The sequence below is a fragment of the Meriones unguiculatus genome, chromosome 5 (assembly GCF_030254825.1).
Source record: "Meriones unguiculatus strain TT.TT164.6M chromosome 5, Bangor_MerUng_6.1, whole genome shotgun sequence".
In the NCBI taxonomy this organism is placed as follows: domain Eukaryota; kingdom Metazoa; phylum Chordata; class Mammalia; order Rodentia; family Muridae; genus Meriones; species Meriones unguiculatus.
The window spans coordinates 106,477,928-106,497,712 of record NC_083353.1 but is presented as its reverse complement, the minus strand read 5'-3'; the positions used below and the strand labels follow the sequence as shown (position 1 = coordinate 106,497,712).

At 42.8% G+C, this 19,785-nt stretch overlaps 1 protein-coding gene across 7 annotated transcripts in view; it reads right to left on the bottom strand.

The window, feature by feature from the left end:
• Positions 1-1,375: 1,375 nt before the first annotated feature.
• Positions 1,376-19,785, bottom strand: part of Pparg (peroxisome proliferator activated receptor gamma) — a 129,843-nt gene continuing 111,433 nt past the window's right edge. For all 7 annotated transcript variants that reach the window (XM_060383968.1, XM_060383967.1, XM_060383969.1 and 4 more), the window contains 2 exons: positions 17,250-17,700; positions 1,376-1,825 (listed from right to left, as the gene is read on the bottom strand). In XM_060383968.1, coding sequence (XP_060239951.1) covers positions 1,578-1,825; positions 17,250-17,700 — 699 coding nt within the window. In that variant the 3' untranslated portion in view covers positions 1,376-1,577. The remainder of the gene's footprint in view (positions 1,826-17,249; positions 17,701-19,785) is intronic.

Sequence of the window (19,785 nt, the reverse complement as noted above, 5' to 3'; positions counted from 1 at the left end):
GGGATTACAGATTCATACTATCAATCTGGCTTTTCGTATGTATTCCATGGTTAGAAATCAGGTGGTTAGGCTTGTATGGCTAGCACTTTTACTTTCTGAGGCATCTGCCCCTTCATTTTTCTTAATTAAAAAATATTTTATTTATGGGTATGTACATGTCATGTGTGCGTGGATACCCAAAGAAAGTTCCAGATAGCCTGTAGTTGGTAGTTACAAGTGGTTGTGAGCCCCCTGATATGGGTGCTGGGAAGTAAATGGGGCAGCCAGTACTTTTAAACACTGAGCTGTCTCTCCAGCCACCCCCTCCCTTTGCTTTTGAGTCAGGTCTCATGTATCTTAGGCTGGCCTTAGTAGGCAGTGTTGAAAGATAATCTTGATCCTACTACCTCCATTTCCTGAGTGCTAGGTTCACAGGTGTCTCCCAAGATGACTTTTCCCCCCAGTGGCAGGGGTGAACCACAGGGCTGTTTGTTTGCCAGGCAAGCACTCCCCTGACCAAGCTACATCCTCAACCTCATAGTGCTAACTCTTAAAACATCTGTGCTCTCTGGAGCTTCTAGCAGTGTTGAGACACACCTGGGGCCAATTCAGTGTCCCATTAGTAGGCTATGGAGTCAGACCCTCAAATCTGTGGGCTTGACATCCATGGGCCAAATATTTGGGGGGCGTTTTTGTGAGCAATTGAATTTTATAACTCCATCCATTCTGGTCATTATTTCCCAAACATCACTGTATTACAGTTTACAACATTTCCATTGTATTAGATATTGTAAGGCTCTAGGGATAGTTTGAATGATAGGTGAGAGTATGCATAGTGTATAAGCAACATACCATCTTATAAAAACTTGAACACCCACGAGATTTGGTACCTTCAGTAGACCATAATCATGGGAGCCAGGCCCATGATTATGGAGGGCTGACAATATGTTAAGCAGGTTGCTGGTGATGAGCAAAAATTCTATTCAAGTCATGGAAGAAGTTTGGATTCTTGTGAAGCCTAGTAAGCATGAGGGCCTGAGTTCAACCCCTTCCCCAGAATGCACGTAAAAATGATAGACAGAGTACTGCTGGGAGGTGGCAACAGGCAGCTCCTTGGGTCTCACTGACCAGCTAGTCTAGCCCAATTGGTTGGTTCCAGGCCAATGAGAAAGCCTGTCTCAAAGCAGGTACATGTTAGTCCTAAGAAAAGTGACTTAAGCTGTCTCAGGGCCTCCATATACATGCACAGAACCTCACACAGGTAAACATACGTGAGCACATACACATGTCAAAGAATGACCTAGAAAGAAGGAAAGAAAGAAAATGGCCAAATCCACCCCTGATCTGTGATGGTAGAATGGGAGACATACATTAAATCTTTAAATACTATAAACAATTTCATAATGTGGTAATTTTTAATATTAAAAGTAAATTGTAAATGTATCTTTATAAACAATATGCATAAAATAGATCATGTTCTAAAACCTTTTGTTTTAAAAATGCTTTTTCACAGTAAATTTCTTAGGTGTCAGATTTTTCCCTCAAAATAATAGTGCAATCGAAAGAAGGAACACGTTGTCAGCGGTGGGACTTTCCTGCTAATATAAATCCTTGTAGATCTCCTGGAGCAGGGGGTGAAGGCTCATGTCCGTCTCCGTCTTCTTGATCACATGCAACAGCTGCACATGCTCTGTGACGATCTGCCTGAGGTCTGTCATCTTCTGGAGCACCTTGGCAAACAGCTGCGAGGACTCCGGGTGGTTTAGCTTGAGCTGGAGCTCCAGGGCCTGCAGCAGGTTGTCTTGGATGTCCTCGATGGGCTTCACGTTCAGCAAGCCTGGGCGGTCTGGGAGAAATGAAGAGACAAAAGGAGGCTCCGTCACATGTTCTCTGGGCTGGCTCTAAGGCCTGGGCAGCTCCAGACAACCCCTTCCTCACGCTAGATATGAAACCCAATCCTTGAGTAGTTAGGCACATGCTCTACCACAGAGCAAAGGCCTCCATCCTTGCCTTATTTCTTTTCTTTTTTCATTTTTACTTATTTACCTTTATTTTATGTGCTTTGGTGTTTCACCTACATGTATGTCTATGTGAGAGTGTCAAATCATGGAGTTCAGACAGTTGTGGGTTGCCATGTGGGGGCTGTGATTTGAACCCAGTCCAGGTCCTCTGGAAGAACAGTCAGGAACTTAACCACTGAGCCATCTCTCCAGCTTTTCTGCCTTATTTCTCAAACTGGTGAGGACAAAGGCTCTGCATCTAGTGGGTGAGACGAGAGGATGGACTAAAAAACTCAAGCCCTTCCCTCCCAAGCCTGTGTGATGTGACACCATCAGGAGCATCCTGTCCTCAGCCCAAGGCCTCTTCTGCCAACATTTTTTTTTTTTTCTCTGAGAAATCACATTTCCAACCTTTGCTCCTCCTGGATGAATTATTTTATAGCTTCTACCTTCATTCTCATAACAGCTTCAAATAAGGTTTTCAAGCTAAGCCCATTTTTTTTTGGTGTTTTTGTGTAGCGCAGCACATCCCATTTCCAGCGAGATAAGACAGTGAGGAAAAACAGGGCTTCATTTTGGAGGAATACACCGTTCCCTACAGGGTAGTCGACATTCCTTCTGAGGGATGTGACTACAGGTGCTTTTCATCTACTCTTAACATATTTTTTCTTTGTTTCTTTTCTACCTTTGCATGTTGTTTTGAGGGATGATCTCACTGAGTTGCCCAGGTAGACCCCAAACTCCTGGGCTCTCTCAGCCCTCCTGGTTCAGCCTCCCAGTCTGCAGCTACTAGTAGGACACCCTCCTGTCAGCCTTAGCTAACCGGAAAGCAAATGCTGCGAATGCTTTACCACAAGTGTGACATTTGCTGCAGATTATGGTGAATGTGTTTTACTTTTGGTTTTCCAAGAATTTCAAAGTTTTAAATTTGTTTTAGTCAGGAATGTTGGTTAATTTTTATTGAAGGCTTTAAAATATTTCTATCTAAAGAGATATGATATCTGAAAATATACAATTTTATCTTAACTTAGTGTAATGAATTACATTAATAGATTTCCTTACGTCCTCGCACTCATTTGTCAAGACCTTATTCTGGGCTTTGTAATATCTGTGGGCAATGTGGTCCGGAATGTTATCTTCTGAGCCATCTGTTGGTTGTTTGGGTAGTGACTGGGAAGCAGCCTTATGAGTGGAGTTTTGTTTTCCTTCAGTTTTGACTTGCTCCTTTGCGGTGTCTTGGAATTCATTTGAAGAGCCCTCTGGCCCTGGTAACAAATCCTTCACTACCTTTAACTTTTCTTCCATAACTTTTCATCTACCTAGGCTTTCTACAACGTATAATGTAAAACAAATAAATTCTTTTAGGATGGAGCGGTACTTGATATTCTTTTATAATCTGGCATTTATGTTCATTGTATACTGTTAAAAGCTTTTATTAGACTAAATTGCTTGTACATAATAGTGAGCAGGCTCCATCATGCCATTTCCATGCACATATATAATGAACTTTGAGCATAGTCTTCTCCCTCTCACTGCTGCTGAACCCTCCCACGTCTCAGTAGTCTCTCTTGTGTTTTCTTTTTCTTTTTTATGAACTAATGGAATCTATTTTTATGTTACTTAGCCAAATGCTTTTTGTGTGTTTTCGCATTTTAAAATTTCATTTGTAAAAGACTCATCTATTTTTCTTTAATTTTTTTATTAAGCTTGTTTATTTTAGTTTATGTGTGTGTTTTGTCTGCAAGTATGTATGCACACCATGTGCACACCTGCTGTCTTTGGAGGTCAGAAGAAGGCATCAGATTCCATTGGGTATGAGCCACTGATTGGTGCTGGGAACTGAATCTGAGTCCTCTGCAAGGACAGTGTGCTAAGCCAGAGAGCCATCTCTCCAGCCCCACCCCCTATTTTTTCATTAAACTATAGCCTTTAGTTTTATTAATCAACTTAAATTCATATTTTTGTTTTAATGTTTAGTTCCTTTTTAAAACTAAATTTATTCACCTTTCTTTCTTTCTTCTTCTTCTTTGCTAATTTCTTGATTAGAATGCTTTACTCTTTTGATTTTGGGATTTCTTGAATTGTAATGAGCTCATTAAGGCTCTAAATTTTCCTTCCAGTGTCAGTTTGGTTTCATCCCACAGGCCTTCAGGAACAGTGCTCTCATTGTTCTCTTAAAATAGCCTATCTTAGAATGTTGGCTTCATTTTTTAATCCAAGAGCTATAAAGAAGTGTGTTTTAAGTTTTCTTTTCCTTTCTTTCCTTCCTCCTTTCTTTTGAGACAGAGACAGTCTTATTATGCAGTTCTGGCTAGCCTGGAACTCACTATGTAGACTAGGCTAGCCTAGAACACAGACATTTGCCTGCCTCTGCTTCCTGAGTGCTAGGATCTACCACACCCACTGCTTTAAAATTCCTGGGTAAAGGGTTTGGATTTTGGTTTTCATATTCTAAGTTTACTGCATTTATTTGAATGTAAGGATTTTCTCCTTAAGATCTACTGAAAGTAGGATGCATTTACAACATTTAGGACACTTGGCATCTTGTATTGATTTCAAAGTTTAGCCCTGCAGTCTGCTCACTCTGTCAAGCATTGCAGCTCTGCTCCTTTCAACATGAGTTTACACACATTTTTATATCCTTCTCATCTACTGCAGTCCCTCTCCTTCACTCTCAGTTTCTATAGTTATCCTTCTGCTCCAATCACACTAAGGTGCTTCTATTCCAAATTCCTACAACATCCAGATCCATCAAACTATCTCCACAGACTCAGTGCCGCCTGCCTAAAGTCTCTTCACTTCTTAGTAACTTGAGCTGCATCTTCAGATGGAATGAACACCAGTGGGATGGAATTCTCTCTCCCTATCCCTTCTCTCTTGTCCTCAACTTTTTCGCTCTGAGCCCCATAGTACCTTTTGACCACCTCTGCTCTCAGCATTTGCAGTTACATTTATTGGATGCCTATATTTTTCCAGGATTGTTTACTACTGATCCAAACACTATATACTTAAATCCTTCTTCCTTTGTGTTATCAGCACTATTCTCTTTCCTGTTGTGCCCAGGAAGTAGCAGTATCCTGATGTCTCTGAGCCACCAGTGGACAGATGCCCATTAAGCCCTCAGCTGGCTGACTTAATGAGCAAGTGGTTGTTCTGGCCAGAAGTCCCAGATGGAAGAGTATAATTTTAGTTGGTGAACAAGCCTGAAGGCAGAGTCACCACATGAAGTCACAGTGAAGACGTCTGCTGTGAATGGTGTTTTGTTTTGCTATATCTAATAAACTTTCATAATCTTTATCCATAGAGGCAAGGCTTAGGAGAACAGTGTGGTCTCAGGGTGAGACTTTGAGAATATTCTCTCAGTTCTACTTCTTTTTCATTATAGAAGGAAACATGTCTTTGGTTTCACTTTTTTTCTTCCCTAACATTGATTGGAGTAAGTACACTTTCCTTTGAAATTCCAGGATTAAAATGTGGGACCATGGGAATAATAACAACAATGAAAAGTTTAGACATCGAGAATAGAATAAACATTTAGTCCTGGCCTAAAGAATCTACCCCTGGGAGAGCTGTGTCTTTCTCAGTTGTGACACCACAATGAAATCAGTTGGGCCAGTGAGGCAGCTCAGCAGGTAAAGCTCTTTTTGCTGTGCAACCCCAATGTCCTGAGTTTGAACCCTATAGCCGTGTGAAGGAGGAGGATGGACTCTACAGAGCTACCTTATGACCTCCACATGTGTATCATGGCTCACATGTGTGTACATGGATGCTCACATACACTCAGAATAAGTTAATAAACATTTCAAAAGTTAAACCACTGAAGATTCAAGGAAAGCTGGATTCTGTATTAGGGCTCTGCTTTAAGGACTGTTGATTCTCCCCTGCCCCATCACCCCTTTAACAATATCTGAGGTTTTGAAAGCTGGAGGCTGTGTGAATGTGCTTGCCTTTGAGTGACAGTGCCCTGGGTAAAGAGGGCTGAGCAAGTCTCCTGGGCCCACACAGCCTGTTCTGGATCCTTGGCTCCAGGGCCCTCTCTCCTTCCTCCTCCTTTTTGAGCAGTACCAGTAGGAAAAAAGCTGCTGAAGAGAGTGTATGAATGAACAGAGGGTCTCTATCAAACAATGAGACCCTGGCGTGCAAATGTTGGGCTGGAACCTGGCTCAGGGAGTGAAATGCGACCGGCTGCTTCGGGAGTGGGGAAGGATCTGGTTTGGATTTTTGGACTCTTCTTTGGCAAGTTACTCTTTATGATGTGATGGATGATGTTTGGCTGAAGGGCTGAGATGCTGTGGCCACAGATTAAATATATTTTCTCCAATGACAAGTTAGATCATTTACTGATCAGCCTGGCTGTCCCTTGCCCAAGCCTCTGCTTAAGGGAACACACAGTTGGGGAAGGAAGCCACAGCATAGAAGGGGTCACATTCTTTTTTTGTCTTCACCAGCTCCATGACCTTGGGTCCGACTGATTAAATTTTGGGCTCAGTTCCCTTCTCTGTATGCTTTATCAGTGATCTCTAAATCCCTAATTCAAAAGTTCTAAGATGTATTCTCATCTGCAATTCTCTTTAGTATACAATTCAATAAGGGAAATAAACTTAAAAATTGAATTGAAAAAGTACACTCATAGGCTTACATATTAAATGTAGAACCATCTTATTTAAAAAACAAAACAAAATAAAAGCTAGCCTTTTTTGGTCGTAGGTCAAGGGCAAAGGAATCTATCAATTGCTCCTCTGCTTCTGCTCTTCATGGGCTTTGGGACCTCCTCTACTCGCTTCCCTGTTTCTTTTCCCACCTTCCTACACACAGTGCCCTGGATCTTCACTGAGTTGAGACTGTGCCACAGACAAGCCCCCAGAGCCATTCTATCCATTCCCTTCTTTCTACTCCCTAGGCTCTAGGACATTCCCTGAAGGGCTATGTGAGGTCCTTACACCTTGTTGAGGTGAGAGGCAGGTCTGGAGTAGACTCAAGGTCAAAGACTCTCTGTTGGCTAGGGCTGCCTAGAAGGCCCTTTGGGGAAGCCCTGTTGACTCATACACTCCAGGAGGCTGGAGTCAATTATTACATCCTCACTCCCAAGACTGTAAAGAATTGGGAAAGAACCTTTCTGGTCTTCATTCACACAGTCCTGGGATTGATTAGAGAACAACTGATTTGGGCAGATCTACAAAGCTTCCATCTTATCCAGATCTGATTCTGCCTAGAGTATCTGAAGTGGACTCAATGCTAGGCCCTACTAGGCCCTACCCACATGGACTGTATTTCCCTAGCACAGGTTTTCTCAGGAGGCTCAGTCAGGCCCCCACAGCACCAGGCCACAGGTCAGATTTCTTGAAGAACAGGTAGGAGAACAAAGGCCAGTCCTTCTGTCTGGTCTCTAGGAAATGTTGTCTGCACCTTTCCCACCTTCCTTGTTAGCCTGTGATGGGTTGAAATGGACTGTATGTAGGTCCTTTAGGGAAGATGTCAGTTTGTGGGGCAGCTATATATTGACCCATAAGCATGAAGGACTTCAGTTCAAGTATGAGGTGACCATTGGGGAGGAAAAAGGGCTATGGGTGACTCAGCACTCTGCAGCTTCTTTGCCAACTTACTCCACCATTTCCTTCATTGGATTACATCTTAAGTTCCAAGATGGGTTCTAAGGGGAGCTGAACTTGGAACCTGAAAACTCAAGTGCTGTCTCCCTTCCCCTTGTGTAAGTTTCCATGTGATTCTGAACACCTTAGATGATCTTTCTGGCGAAGGTTTACTTTTGAAGGCAACAATGCCACATTTCTCATAAGGTCATAGTGAATTATAGGGGTAAGAAAATAAGAAGTTCTTACTCTTTGTATTCATTCAAACCTTGCTACAGGGTGGGGTCAGGTCAGTAAGGGTGGGGTGGTAACAGCTGGGTCATGGAAGGTTTGGAGATCCTTTTGGTAAGAATGAAAATTTGGGAACAGGAGAAAATAATTTCCAATACAGACATGTTTGGGGCTTGGGCAAATTCTCACTCTCATAGTTCAAAACGCACATGCAGGATGGTTCCAGAATAGGCATAAAGCAAAACAGTCACCGTGTCCAGATATATATTCCTTCTAGAAGTGATACTAAGGGCTCTGGGGTACTTCTCTGATCTAATGTTCAAAATCATAGTGACTGTTAGACAGACTGTGAATAGAGCAAAGTAAACTACAGCACGGTCTGTTGCCATTCCTTCACATTATCTTCTCTTTAGAAAAACATACCATGCAGGAGAGCTGGATCTAGTAAAGAGATCCTCAGTTTGGGCTGCACACTCAAATAAACTAGTGATAGTAAACACAACATATGCGTGTCCCATGTACTTCACCTGGGATGGGATCTTCTAGGTTTTAAGGGCTGTTGGTGATCTGAATGGACAGCCCTTGGTGAGCAGCACCAGTTTATAGAGATATTTGATTTTCCAACCTTGCATTTCCTCACACGGTGACCTTGGACAGATTCATGACCCTCTCTATACTTCAGTTTTCTTGTTTTAAAAAAGGAAGTTGGCTCACTGGAGCACACACAAGATGCTCAGAAGCTGAGGGAGGAGACTTGCTTGAGCCCAGAAATCTGAGGCTAGCCTGAGCAATATAGCAAGAACCTATCTAGAGAAAAAAATGAACAAGTGGCCAGGGAAGTGCTTGTCTACTGTGCATGAATTCAATCCATAGCACTGTTCATGTGTGTGTGAATATGAACACATGGAAGTGACAGACAATCTCAGGTATCATTCTAAGGTACTGTCTCACCAACTTTCTTTTTCTTTCTTTCTTTCTTTCTTTCTTTCTTTCTTTCTTTCTTTCTTTCTTTCTTTCTTTCTTTCTTCCTTTCTTTCTTTCTCTCTTTCTCTCTCTCTCTTTCTCTCTCCTCTCTCTTTCTCTCTTCCTTCCTTCCTCTCTCTCTTTCTTTCGAGACAGGTTTTCTTACTGGTTTTGCCATGTAGAGCCCCAGATACCATCTGTCCCTGCTTCCCCATGTTGGGATTACAAGCACAAACACAGGTCACCATATCTGGCTTTTAAACATATTTGTATTACTTATGTATGTGGGTTGAGTACGTGCTGTGTGTGTGTGTATGTGTGTGTGTGTGTATCTGAGGAGGCCAGAAGAGGGTGTTAGATCCCTTGAAGCTGGAGTTACAGGTAGTTGTGAGTTGTGAGCCACCTGATATGGATACTGGGAAACTAACTCTGGTCCTCTGAAAGAACAACAGCAAGTGCTCTTAATCACTGAACCGTCTTCCAAGCCTCATAGCTGGCACAAACAAACAAAAGTTTAAAAAAGCAAAACAAAACCTCTAAGCTCTGGGAATCAAGTCCTGTCTTCATGCATAGAAGGCAGGTAATTTACCAACAGAGCTCTCTCCTCAGCTCACTTTGAAAGTGAATATGGTTTCAAGCAGAGCTGGAATTGTAAAGTAAGTCAGTTTTCTGAGTACTGAGTGTGTTAGCACACGCAGCAGGCTTCGTTGCTTTAACTCAGCTGTTACTCTTTCGCCTGTCTCTGGCTTTGACATGTCCCTGGGTTTCCTGGGTTCTTTCTTTGCTGCTCTTCTTCCCTTAATCATTCTCTTCTTTTCAGCTTTCCCTCACCTTCCCTGTTTCACGTTTTCCTCTTTCCAATCCTGGGCTGTACCTTGCTGAGGATTTATTAGGGATGTTAGCAGAGTCAACCTAAATTAATGAGAGGTCTGAGCAGGGGATGATTTGAGGTGCGGGTGGTTTACTGCTGCTATCAGAAAAACCAGGGTGCAGTAAAACAGAAGCCTTGCAAATGCTCCACAGACAGATACCATCTGCCTGCTGCAGGATGCACCGTGCGCATGCTGCTGGTGGGCTCTCCCTCTGGCGCACTGAAACATTCTTACACTCCCCTGTTCAAGCAATGATTTCATATCAATCAATGCTTTCTCTGTGTTGGATAACAATATAATGTAGGAGGATGGTGGAAGGGGGAAACCACAATGAAATCAAGCCTAGCCAATATTTTCCAGTATCTGCCCATCAAGTAGCAACTCCAGAGCAATACTCTTCAGTCCCCATCTCCACAGAGGCAGCTCCTGAACATAAACACATTAGGAGCAAGGCAGGTGATACTTTATGCTTGGCCAAAGCTAGTCTGTCCCAAAAACAGAGCTCCCCATGGAATACATCTTGGGTTTGATTCTATTTCATGGTCTTTGAGGATGGAAATGGGTCTAACAATTTCTGTCGTGGCCTTGAAAAGTCCTTGTGATCCTTCTAGCTCTGCCATACTGTTCGCTCAAGGTTCAGCCATGTGCTCTGCTGCAATTCTGTTCTTTCTGTGGATTGGCGGCTGTCTGGGCATCAGGGTACAGGAAGAAGGTTGAGTAGAAGGAAGTAGGAACACAACCTCTTTAGAATCCCCCTCTAGCCTAACATACTGCTACCCTCAATGCACCTAGTAGCTCTGCCAAAGGAGACAGAGGAGGCAGGGCTGAGAAAAGAGAAGCCAAGAACACTTCTTTGACTTTAGACCCACACAGCAAACCAGAGACAGCAGGCTTATCAACTTTGGATTTCCCACCCCTGCACCCTTCACCCTTCGCCCATCTTTCTTTCTTTCTTTCTTTCTTTCTTTCTTTCTTTCTTTCTTTCTTTCTTTCTTTCTTTCTTTCTTCTTTCTTTCTCTCTCTCTCTTTCTTTCCTCCTTCCCTCCCTCCTTCCTTCTCCCTTAGAACTTGTGAATGCAAAAAACATAGGTATATCCCAGCACTCAGGGAGGCAGAGGCAGGCAGATCTCTATGAGTTTGAGGCCAGTCTGGTCTACAAAGTGAGTGCAGGACAGCCAAGGCTACACAGAGAAACCCTTCTTGAAAAACCAAAAACTAAACCAAACCAACCAACCAAACAAACGAACAACAACAACAACAACAACAACAAGTAGGTATGACTTTCTGAACACCTTAGTTTCCTGCAAAGTCAAGGGAATTCTGGGAGGGGGGATCCACAGTCCTAGCTTCCCCTATCTCCTTTGGGGCCCAGGAGTAGGGGTTTTTGATCCTCCTTCTTTGGCTCCTCCTCCTCTGTATCTCTTTCCCTTTGGGTTTTGTTCTCAATCTGCAACTAATCCCCTTAAAGTGATAGCTGATAAAGGGATTAGCTGAGAGCTCCCTAGGGGTATTTATATTGTAGGAAGGGATTTTAAGGACGGTTGGCAGAATTTTAAGCCATTTGACTGGCAGGAAGAAGTGGAGCTACTTTAAATGATATCACACAGGAGAAAGGGGAAATTAGCATTCACTGTGTGCATAGCAGTGTCCTAGGCATAATGCCAGAAGCTTCATATAATGCTATTTCACTTGCTTGGGGAGCTGATAAGGAAGTTAAGGCCCAGGGAGGTAAATAATTGCTGCAACCGCACATCTAGGAAGTGGGGGAGCAGGGCTTTTCAGAGTCTTGTGTGTGACTCTGGAGCTTTCTCTCTGACCTCTCCAGAGCTGCTGTACTATATGGGAAGTTTCTTTTGGGTAGCATGGCACCTTACACCCCTGAGTCCAGCCTCCCTGTTAGGTGACCTGAGGATCCCGGGTTCACTCTTTTCCACTTGTAGCCGAATGGTGCCTATCTGGAACGCTGCCTAGGGTCACCCAGAGTTTAAACACACATTTTAAGAGTCCAAAATGATAAAGTGCTCTGAAAAGCCACCCGTGGCTGGCTAAGGAGCCTCTTCCAAGACTGCCAGTGTGGACAGGAATGACTCAGCAGTTCAACTTTCAATCCCATGTCTGTCTCAGATGCCACTGTTTGCTCAGTCCTGAGATGATGGTGGCCTACCCAGCCTGGGTGGAGGAGGAAGTTTTATTTCTGGTGCAGTTACAGATAAGGGGTCTTCTATCGTGTACAAACAAAAGCCTGTACATATACTCTCACATATATGTCTATCTGTGTGGTTGCTCTGAGATGTTTCACTGTTTCCCCCATTACCTCATCCTTGCCCCCACTTCTCTGGTTTTTAGTGTTTGGGTGCCAGTTGCAAACTCATAAATATACTTCACCCTGATCTTACCAAGTGCATGAGGTTATGAAAACAGAGAACTAGTGGGACATTTCTAGATAGCTCAAATTGAGTCATTATTCAAAGCCATTCTGCCACTCTCACACACAGGGGTTGCCTTATCCACAGAGTAGGTAGGAGCCTTTGGATATGGCAGTCCTTACTAAACCAGCTAGTTACTCTGTGACACAGCTATCACCTGATGGGGGACAGGAGACACGATGACCCTGGCTGTCAATCTTTAATAGAAATTAGATGTCCCAGTTTATTTTCAATATCTGAAGAAGAGTTGGAGAAACAACTTTCTCAATGGGGAAGGAAGTTACATATTTAGCTGGCATAGAAGAAGTAGGAAGCTGGCATAATGCGGAGGCCGTAACTCAGTGGGGAGGCCTGTGCTCAGCATGCATGAGACCGTACGTTCAATCCCCAGGACTACCAAACACGCAAAAAAGAAAAAAAAAGTTGGCCTATTGCTACTTATACTTATTTTAAATATCTAAGTTTCAAAGTAGTTTGGACTTTTTGTCTGTTTTTCACTTAATTGCCATCAGAGATGTTCACAGACTAAAGAGGATACAAAGGCCGTTGGCTGAGTAGAGTCAGAGCGTGACTATTGTGGGGCTCCTATGAGACACGTACACCCTGCTTTTCCAGAGAAATGTGCTATAGTGCCCACTGTGACTTAGAGAAATCTCTCTAGGAAAATGGAAGCATGACATATGTACTCAAGGACTCAAGGGTAACTGAGGAACAACTGAAGGGTAACAGTGGTAGAGGGACACTCCCAAACCTGGTGACCCTTCTGCCTGAAGTGATCTGCAGTGGGTCACTGGGTTCTGAGCTGCTGAATGATATTCTGAGCAAATATCTATCTGCTTGACCAATGTGGATTAACTGTCCCTCTGCTCAGTTGTTTTTCTAGAGGTTGACAAATGAAAACACTGGATAGGATGTTTGCGCCCCACCCTAGCACACCCCAGCCCCTGTGCACATCTATATGGAGGTCGAAGGCTGACACTCTGCATCTTCCGCACTCTCTGCCTTATTTTTTGAGAAAGGGTTTCTCACTGAATGTGGAGCTTGATGGTTCAGCTAGTACAGCTGGCCAGCAAGGCACAGGGATCTTCCTGCCTTTGCATCTCCAGTGCTGGTTTTATACTCACAAGCCACAGCAGGAGGCTTTTTACATGGGTGCTGGAGCACTGAACTCAGGTCCTCATGCTTGCAGAACAAGCATTTCACTGACTAAAAAAATGCCCCTCCTCCTCCCAGCCTACTCTTACAACTTTCCTTTGTAACCATTTATCTCTCTTATGACCTGGTATATAGAATGATGTCCAGTTAAGTGGAAACATATTTACTGAGCCATTTGGAGTTTACTGTCTATGTTTGTGGGAAGCTTTACAAACTATTGTGTCCATGAGCTCACTATATGATAGATGTAAGAACTATGGCACTTGCTTATCATCAGCCCTGGGCCTTTCCCTAGCACTTTCAAAGCCAAGCAAGAGGTTTGGGAAGATGGCTCACAGGGGTAAATTGCTTGCTAGCTAGTTAAAATTATACTTTAAGAAGGGCATTGGATATTAGTAGTAATGTATGAACATTCTTGATTATAATATTTGTGGGCAGTATAGAAATAGCTATTTTTGATAGCTTTGAAAGAACTCTAAGACCATCCTTATTTACCTCAATTACTCAAAAGGTAACAGACTTTCACAGGGAAGTGCATGATGATGATGATTGCAGGGCTGGGTATTAAACCCAGTTCTACTCAATGTGGGCTCTTTCACCAAGCTACACCCCTGGCACCAGCCTGGCTATACTAAAGCGTCTGAACTTTGGCCCTATCAATTAGCTCTGTGGGTATAGGCAAGTGACTTGATCTCTCTGAAATTCCATTTTCTCCATCTGCAAACTGGGTTATAGGCTGCATAGCACTTCAGAAAAGAGATAAAAGACTAGGAATTGAACACATGTTCTAGATCTTTAGGATATTCAACAAATAGGAGCTACTGTTGCCATTTTAAATATTATAAGCATCTATCAACTTATTCCAGGTGTTGTGCTTTGATTCTATTTTAAATCCAATGAATTAAAAAGTGTATCCACTGGCCATGGTCCATGATGAAGCCAAAGGGCCCCAAGCTATTGATTTGACAGAACAAGGTCAAACTGACAAAGAATATCAAGTCTTTGATGGGCAAATGTATAACTATGGGAACATAACCTCCTTCTACCCCTCCCGCAAGAAAAAGCCTGTCACACCAAAACAGTCATCCAGAGCTGCTTTAAAGAAGGAACATTGCTGGGTCTGCTGGAAAGGGCAGGGACACTCTGTAGGTGGCTGACACAAGCCAGACTCTAGATGGTCAGTGAGGAGGCTGATGACTTGCCATCTGTTGCTGCTGTAGGGAGAGTTACAGTTTCTCTGTCACTCAAGACAGTGTGGGCAATTTGCCTTGAAAAATACATTGTAAAATCCAGTGGATATCCTCCCTCATATCTTAAAAGTTTGGGACGAATCGAAATGGATTCCAAGCTGTTCTGAATTAACAAGAGCTTTTTTCCTGTTGGAGAGTTCCAGCTGGACCCTCCTAGGTTTTTCTTTACCACACAGCACACACTCAAGGAAGCAAAACATCCAGTGGAGTGTCCTGGAGTTTGCCAGATTTCCTGAGCTTCACGCTTGGCATTGGCCATGAGGCAGGGCTTGAAAGCTTGCTTACTAGCAAGGCTGGCATGGGTCTGTGGCGCCAGTTGCAAACATCTCCTTGCTGGACATAATTTTATTACTCTCGACGCCACCTACCCCAGCAGTAAGACTAGAGGGTGCAACAGAAGCTATTGCTAGAATTACAAGGAAGCGCTCCCTGGCTTCCAGGCTCAAGCCTTAAGGAAGGAAGGTGCGGGTGGGAGCGTGGGTTGCAGCTACCAGCTGCAGAGTAAACTGTAGTCCTCTAGCAAGGAAGCAGAGGGGACAGGGCTATCATGGCGAAAGGATATTTGGCTTTTAGCCCAGACCTACTACTGACTGTTCAATAGGTACCAGATTTTGTACAAATCTGATTCCATGACCCTCAGTTTTCTGTCTGTGAGGATAAAGACACGGGTGCACTGCCAGGATCCAATGGGAGTCTGACTAACTGCTGTTTAGAAGTGCTAAGCTTTGGCTCTGAAGTACTGCTGTTCTTTTTATTCCATTTCTTGCTCCAGCTCAGAGGAGACAGAGACTTTGAGAACTAGGTCATCTCTTTCAAAGAGCTGGCTGCAAGAGCTGAGTACACAAGGAGTTGTTAAACACAGTTCAAATCTAACAACCAAATCAACAGGTCAGCAGTGTTTAGTGGGTAACAACACCTATTTCCCCAGCAAATCCCCCTCCCCCCAGTTGGGTCAAATTGCTACCTCTACCTGTAATCTTTCTATTTGGGCCCTCTAAGCCCCCTCACCTCAACTATGATCCTTGCTCTTACACAAGAGCTCACCATTTCCCCAGCTTGATCAAGCTCTTAAGTGCCTTCACCAGAACAAAAGCTTCAGCATGATTCTAGAACAGCTCACAATGGGTCAGTTGGTCTTTGCCTAATGCAATTATTTCCAAAATCATTAAAAAAAAATGACAAGCTTCTGAGGGGCTGAAGAGATAATCATTCTTGTTAAGAATGGATAGGGGCAGAACTGTGTTTTCTGGATTAAAGCCTCTTATTTCTATGTTTTTCCTTTCTGGAAGGCATGTGCCTGGTTGGCCAGGAACTCTATAGATCAGACAAGCCTTGGATTCATAGAGATCTGCCTACTCTGCCCCTGTCTTTGGAGTGTTGGGATTAAAGATATGTACCATTATGCCTGGATCCCTGGCTGCATCTTACACTGGTCACATCATTGTGGGCAAGGGCACATACCTTCCAGTGCTTTGCCTTCCTCACTAAAAAAAGAAAAGAATAGAAGAAGAAGAAGAAGGAGGAGGAGGAGGAGGAGGAGGAGGAGGAGGAGGAGGAGGAGAAGAAGAAGAAGAAGAAGAAGAAGAAGGCGGCACTCACCTCATGTAGCTGTCGTGCAGATTTAATGGGTAGGAAGTACTCAGACTGCTGCCTGGCATTAGCAGTACCTACTTGGTATTGGCTTTTAGTGCCCTTTATAGTTACTATGCACCTCACTTGAAGCATCTGCTCTCAACTGCACAAAACTAACCACTGGATCATGCTCTTTATACGAAGCAGTAATATACCTTTACACTAACAGAGATTCCCCTTCCCCACAGGTGAAGTTTCACAAATAGATTGCTGCACAGTTTACACAGAAAGTACAATTAAAGTCATTTCCAATGCAAGAACTCATCATTTAAAAGGCAAAGTTTTGTTTATTTGTTTGTTTGTTTTAAGGTAAAGTAGCTCAAGCTGGCTACCAACTCAAGATCCTCTTGCCTCAGCTGGGATTCCAAGTGTGCACTATCACATCTGGCTCAAAGAAATTTTTTGTAGGTAGAGATGAAAGCAGAAAGCTGTACTTACTCGAAAACAAGAGAGAGAGAGAAGCCACTGAAAGTAACATTTGGTATAAAACATGTCTTTTGGGTTAGTTAGATCATGTATTTGCAAGGCCAAAATTTCAACAAACTGCCAAGTAGCTCAACTTCTTTCTCTGTGGTGTGCTCTTGGGTTCACACTATACTTGTAATTACAGCCAAGTGCCTTACAAAGACATAAAAAAGAAGACACCAGAAGAAACCATACAAGAGAGAAGATGGAGTTTAGCCAATGCACATTCCCTGATTCCTGATGCAGGACATCAGGAAAGGTGGGTGGGAGCATTGACTGGGCCAAGATCTCACAGCATTGCCTGCTGTATACCACAGGAGCATCATCAAGACTAAGTTACATGCGTCATTACTAAAATGAACTGAAGACCAGATTGGTCTTTTGGGAAAGAAGAGGGAAAAAGAAACATGAAAAAAGTAAAGGGCATTTGTCCTTCATGATTCGGATTTGGCTGGGAAAAAAATAGTGTGATGAATAAAAGCAAGAAGCCTGGGATCCCCATAGCCTTCACTCTGCAAGCCTATGGTATTCAGCTTGGGGAGTGACATGCTTATGGCACCGTGTCATTGGCATGTTCTACATAACAAATATAGTCAGTAAAAAGGAGCACAGAGCACTAAGGAAATGCAATCCCACCACCAATTCTACCTCCATCCTTCTTTGACAAAAATTAAAAGATGAATCTTACCTCCACTGAGAATAATGACAGCTATAAATATGGCCAAGTCACTGTCATCTAGTTCCAGTGCGTTGAACTTCACAGCAAACTCAAACTTGGGCTCCATAAAGTCACCAAAGGGCTTCCGCAGGCTTTTGAGGAACTCCCTGGTCATGAATCCTTGGCCCTCTGATATGAGAACTCCATCTTTATTCATCAGAGAGGCCAGCATTGTGTAGATGATCTCATGGACACCATACTTGAGCAAAGTCACTTGGTCATTTAAGTCAAGGTTAATGAAACCAGGGATATTTTTGGCATATTCTGTGATTTCTTGCACAGCTTCCACAGACCGAAACTGGCACCCTTGAAAAATGCGGATGGCCACCTCTTTGCTCTGCTCCTGCAGGGGGGTGATATGTTTGAACTTGATTTTATCTTCTCCCATCATTAAGGAATTCATGTCGTAGATGACAAATGGCTGCAAATGAGAAAGAGGAAAGAAGCTGAGTTGGTGAGAGCACCACCCTAGTTCCAAAGACTACTTTGTATATGTATTTGCTTTGCTGAGTAAAACTGTGAAAGATGAAGGGACTTAATAAGAAGAAAGGGCTCTCTCTATTCATCGTTATGATCTGCTGTGGCTAAACATTTCATCAGCTTTGTTCTTATTTTCTTTCAACTTATACCACAATTATGCTACCCTAGGACTGGCTAAAATGACAAAAACAAAGTCTGTTGTTTTTCTTGAATTTACGGAGAATACAAATTTAGCCTTTTTTTTTAAACAAAAAATAATTAAAGCAACTTATAATTGAAAAGACCTACTTGAACATAAACTGATCTTGCAGCCTTAGATTAAATTTACTCAGACCACAAAGGAAACACAGTGTGCATATAAAATATATTTCACTACAAAAAAAAAAAAGCACTCAAAGCAGATTAAAAAAAATGAGCCAAGAAAATGTCCTTTTCTTTCTTTCTGTTTTAATGCTCTGGGAGCCATCTGTTTTAGAAAAAGCAGCTGTAGTAGGCCTGTGGGTAAAACACTATAAAAAGTGGTAAAATAAAAATGGTTTTAGGCTTTTTATTTTTTTAGTTTTGAAGACCGAACCACAGAGTCACATGTGTGCTAAGCAGCGCTCTACACTGAGCTGCAGCCCCCAACCCTGAACTTACATTTTAATATATCTGGTTTTAAGGATCAGCTAACAAATAAATGAATGCATCAATTACTCATGTTTGCAACAGGCTGCTTTTCAAAGGCACTCTACCCCCCTCCTTTTTGTACAGTCAAGGACTATGGTCATTATGAAATTCTCAAGGCTGATGAACTAAAAGGAAGGAATACTTTGCACTTATTACATGCACTCAACCCTAGAAAGAGCTAACCTCACTCTTATTATTATATATCTGAACATTAGAATAAAAACTGAGGCTATCTGGGTCCTGGTTTTGCTTATATGGTTAAGTTTCCTGCCCACAAAGACTTACTTATTTTATCTTAGGTGTGTGGGTGTTGACCTGTATGCATGTAAGTGTACCAGACATGTGTCTAGTGCTTGCATAGGTCAGAACAGTATGTCAGATCCCCTAAAACTAGGGTTATGAGGGTTGTGGGCCTTGTTAGCTGCTGTGTGAGGGCTAGTTAATTATTTGACTTAGGGAAAGTCATTCACCCTTCCAAAGTCTCAAGATTTTTTTGTTTGTTTGTTTTTCTTTGCCTTGTTTTTATTTTTTGAGACAAGGGTTCTCCGTGTAGCCCTGGCTGTGCTGTAACTTGCATGGTAGACCAGGCTGGCCTCAAACTCAGAGATCCACCTGCCTCTGCCTCCTGAGTGCTGGGATTAAAAGCATGCAACACCACTGCTGGAGAGTTGACCAAATTGGGAGGTTTCTGTTTCATTTTTAGAGGAGATTCTACTTGTATTTCTAGTATGTGTGGTGGCAGTGTGTGTGTGTATGTGTGTGTGTGATGTATGTGACACATGATCACAAACTCCCTGATGTACTAAAAGCAATTTCTTTTGAGCTTTTCTAAATGGCAGGATGGAGGTTGCATAAGTGGCAATGGTAGCCAGCTTCAAGATGTTCTGGCCAGCGATTACTTATGGACTTCTGCAGATAAGAGTCCCTGATTTTCACCAAGTTCAGTCTGTTCCACACTAAGGACTCTTAGCCTCTCAGCGGATTTCCAAATACACACACTGTACAAATGCTTCAGAGTTGGGTGACTCTAGAAATATTGCTGCCCTCAATTCACTTCCACCATAATGCTCATCACGCCTCAGAGAAGAGAGACCTGAGGACTCAGGGACCTGAGGAGCTGCTTTTGATTCTTCAAGACAATTACGAGCAAATAATGCTCACTGTTTCTCAGACATCCTGCTTTGGTTTACCCCAAGTCTTCACAATTGGCATCATTAGTAAGAAGAGGATAAAGAAAGGCACAGTCAATTATATCAATTAAAATGTTCTGTGTTATCCATGAAGGTCAGGTTCTAACACTGAGAAAAATTTGAACAGATGAAGATGATTTTACAGAACCTAGAGGAAATGTTTTCCT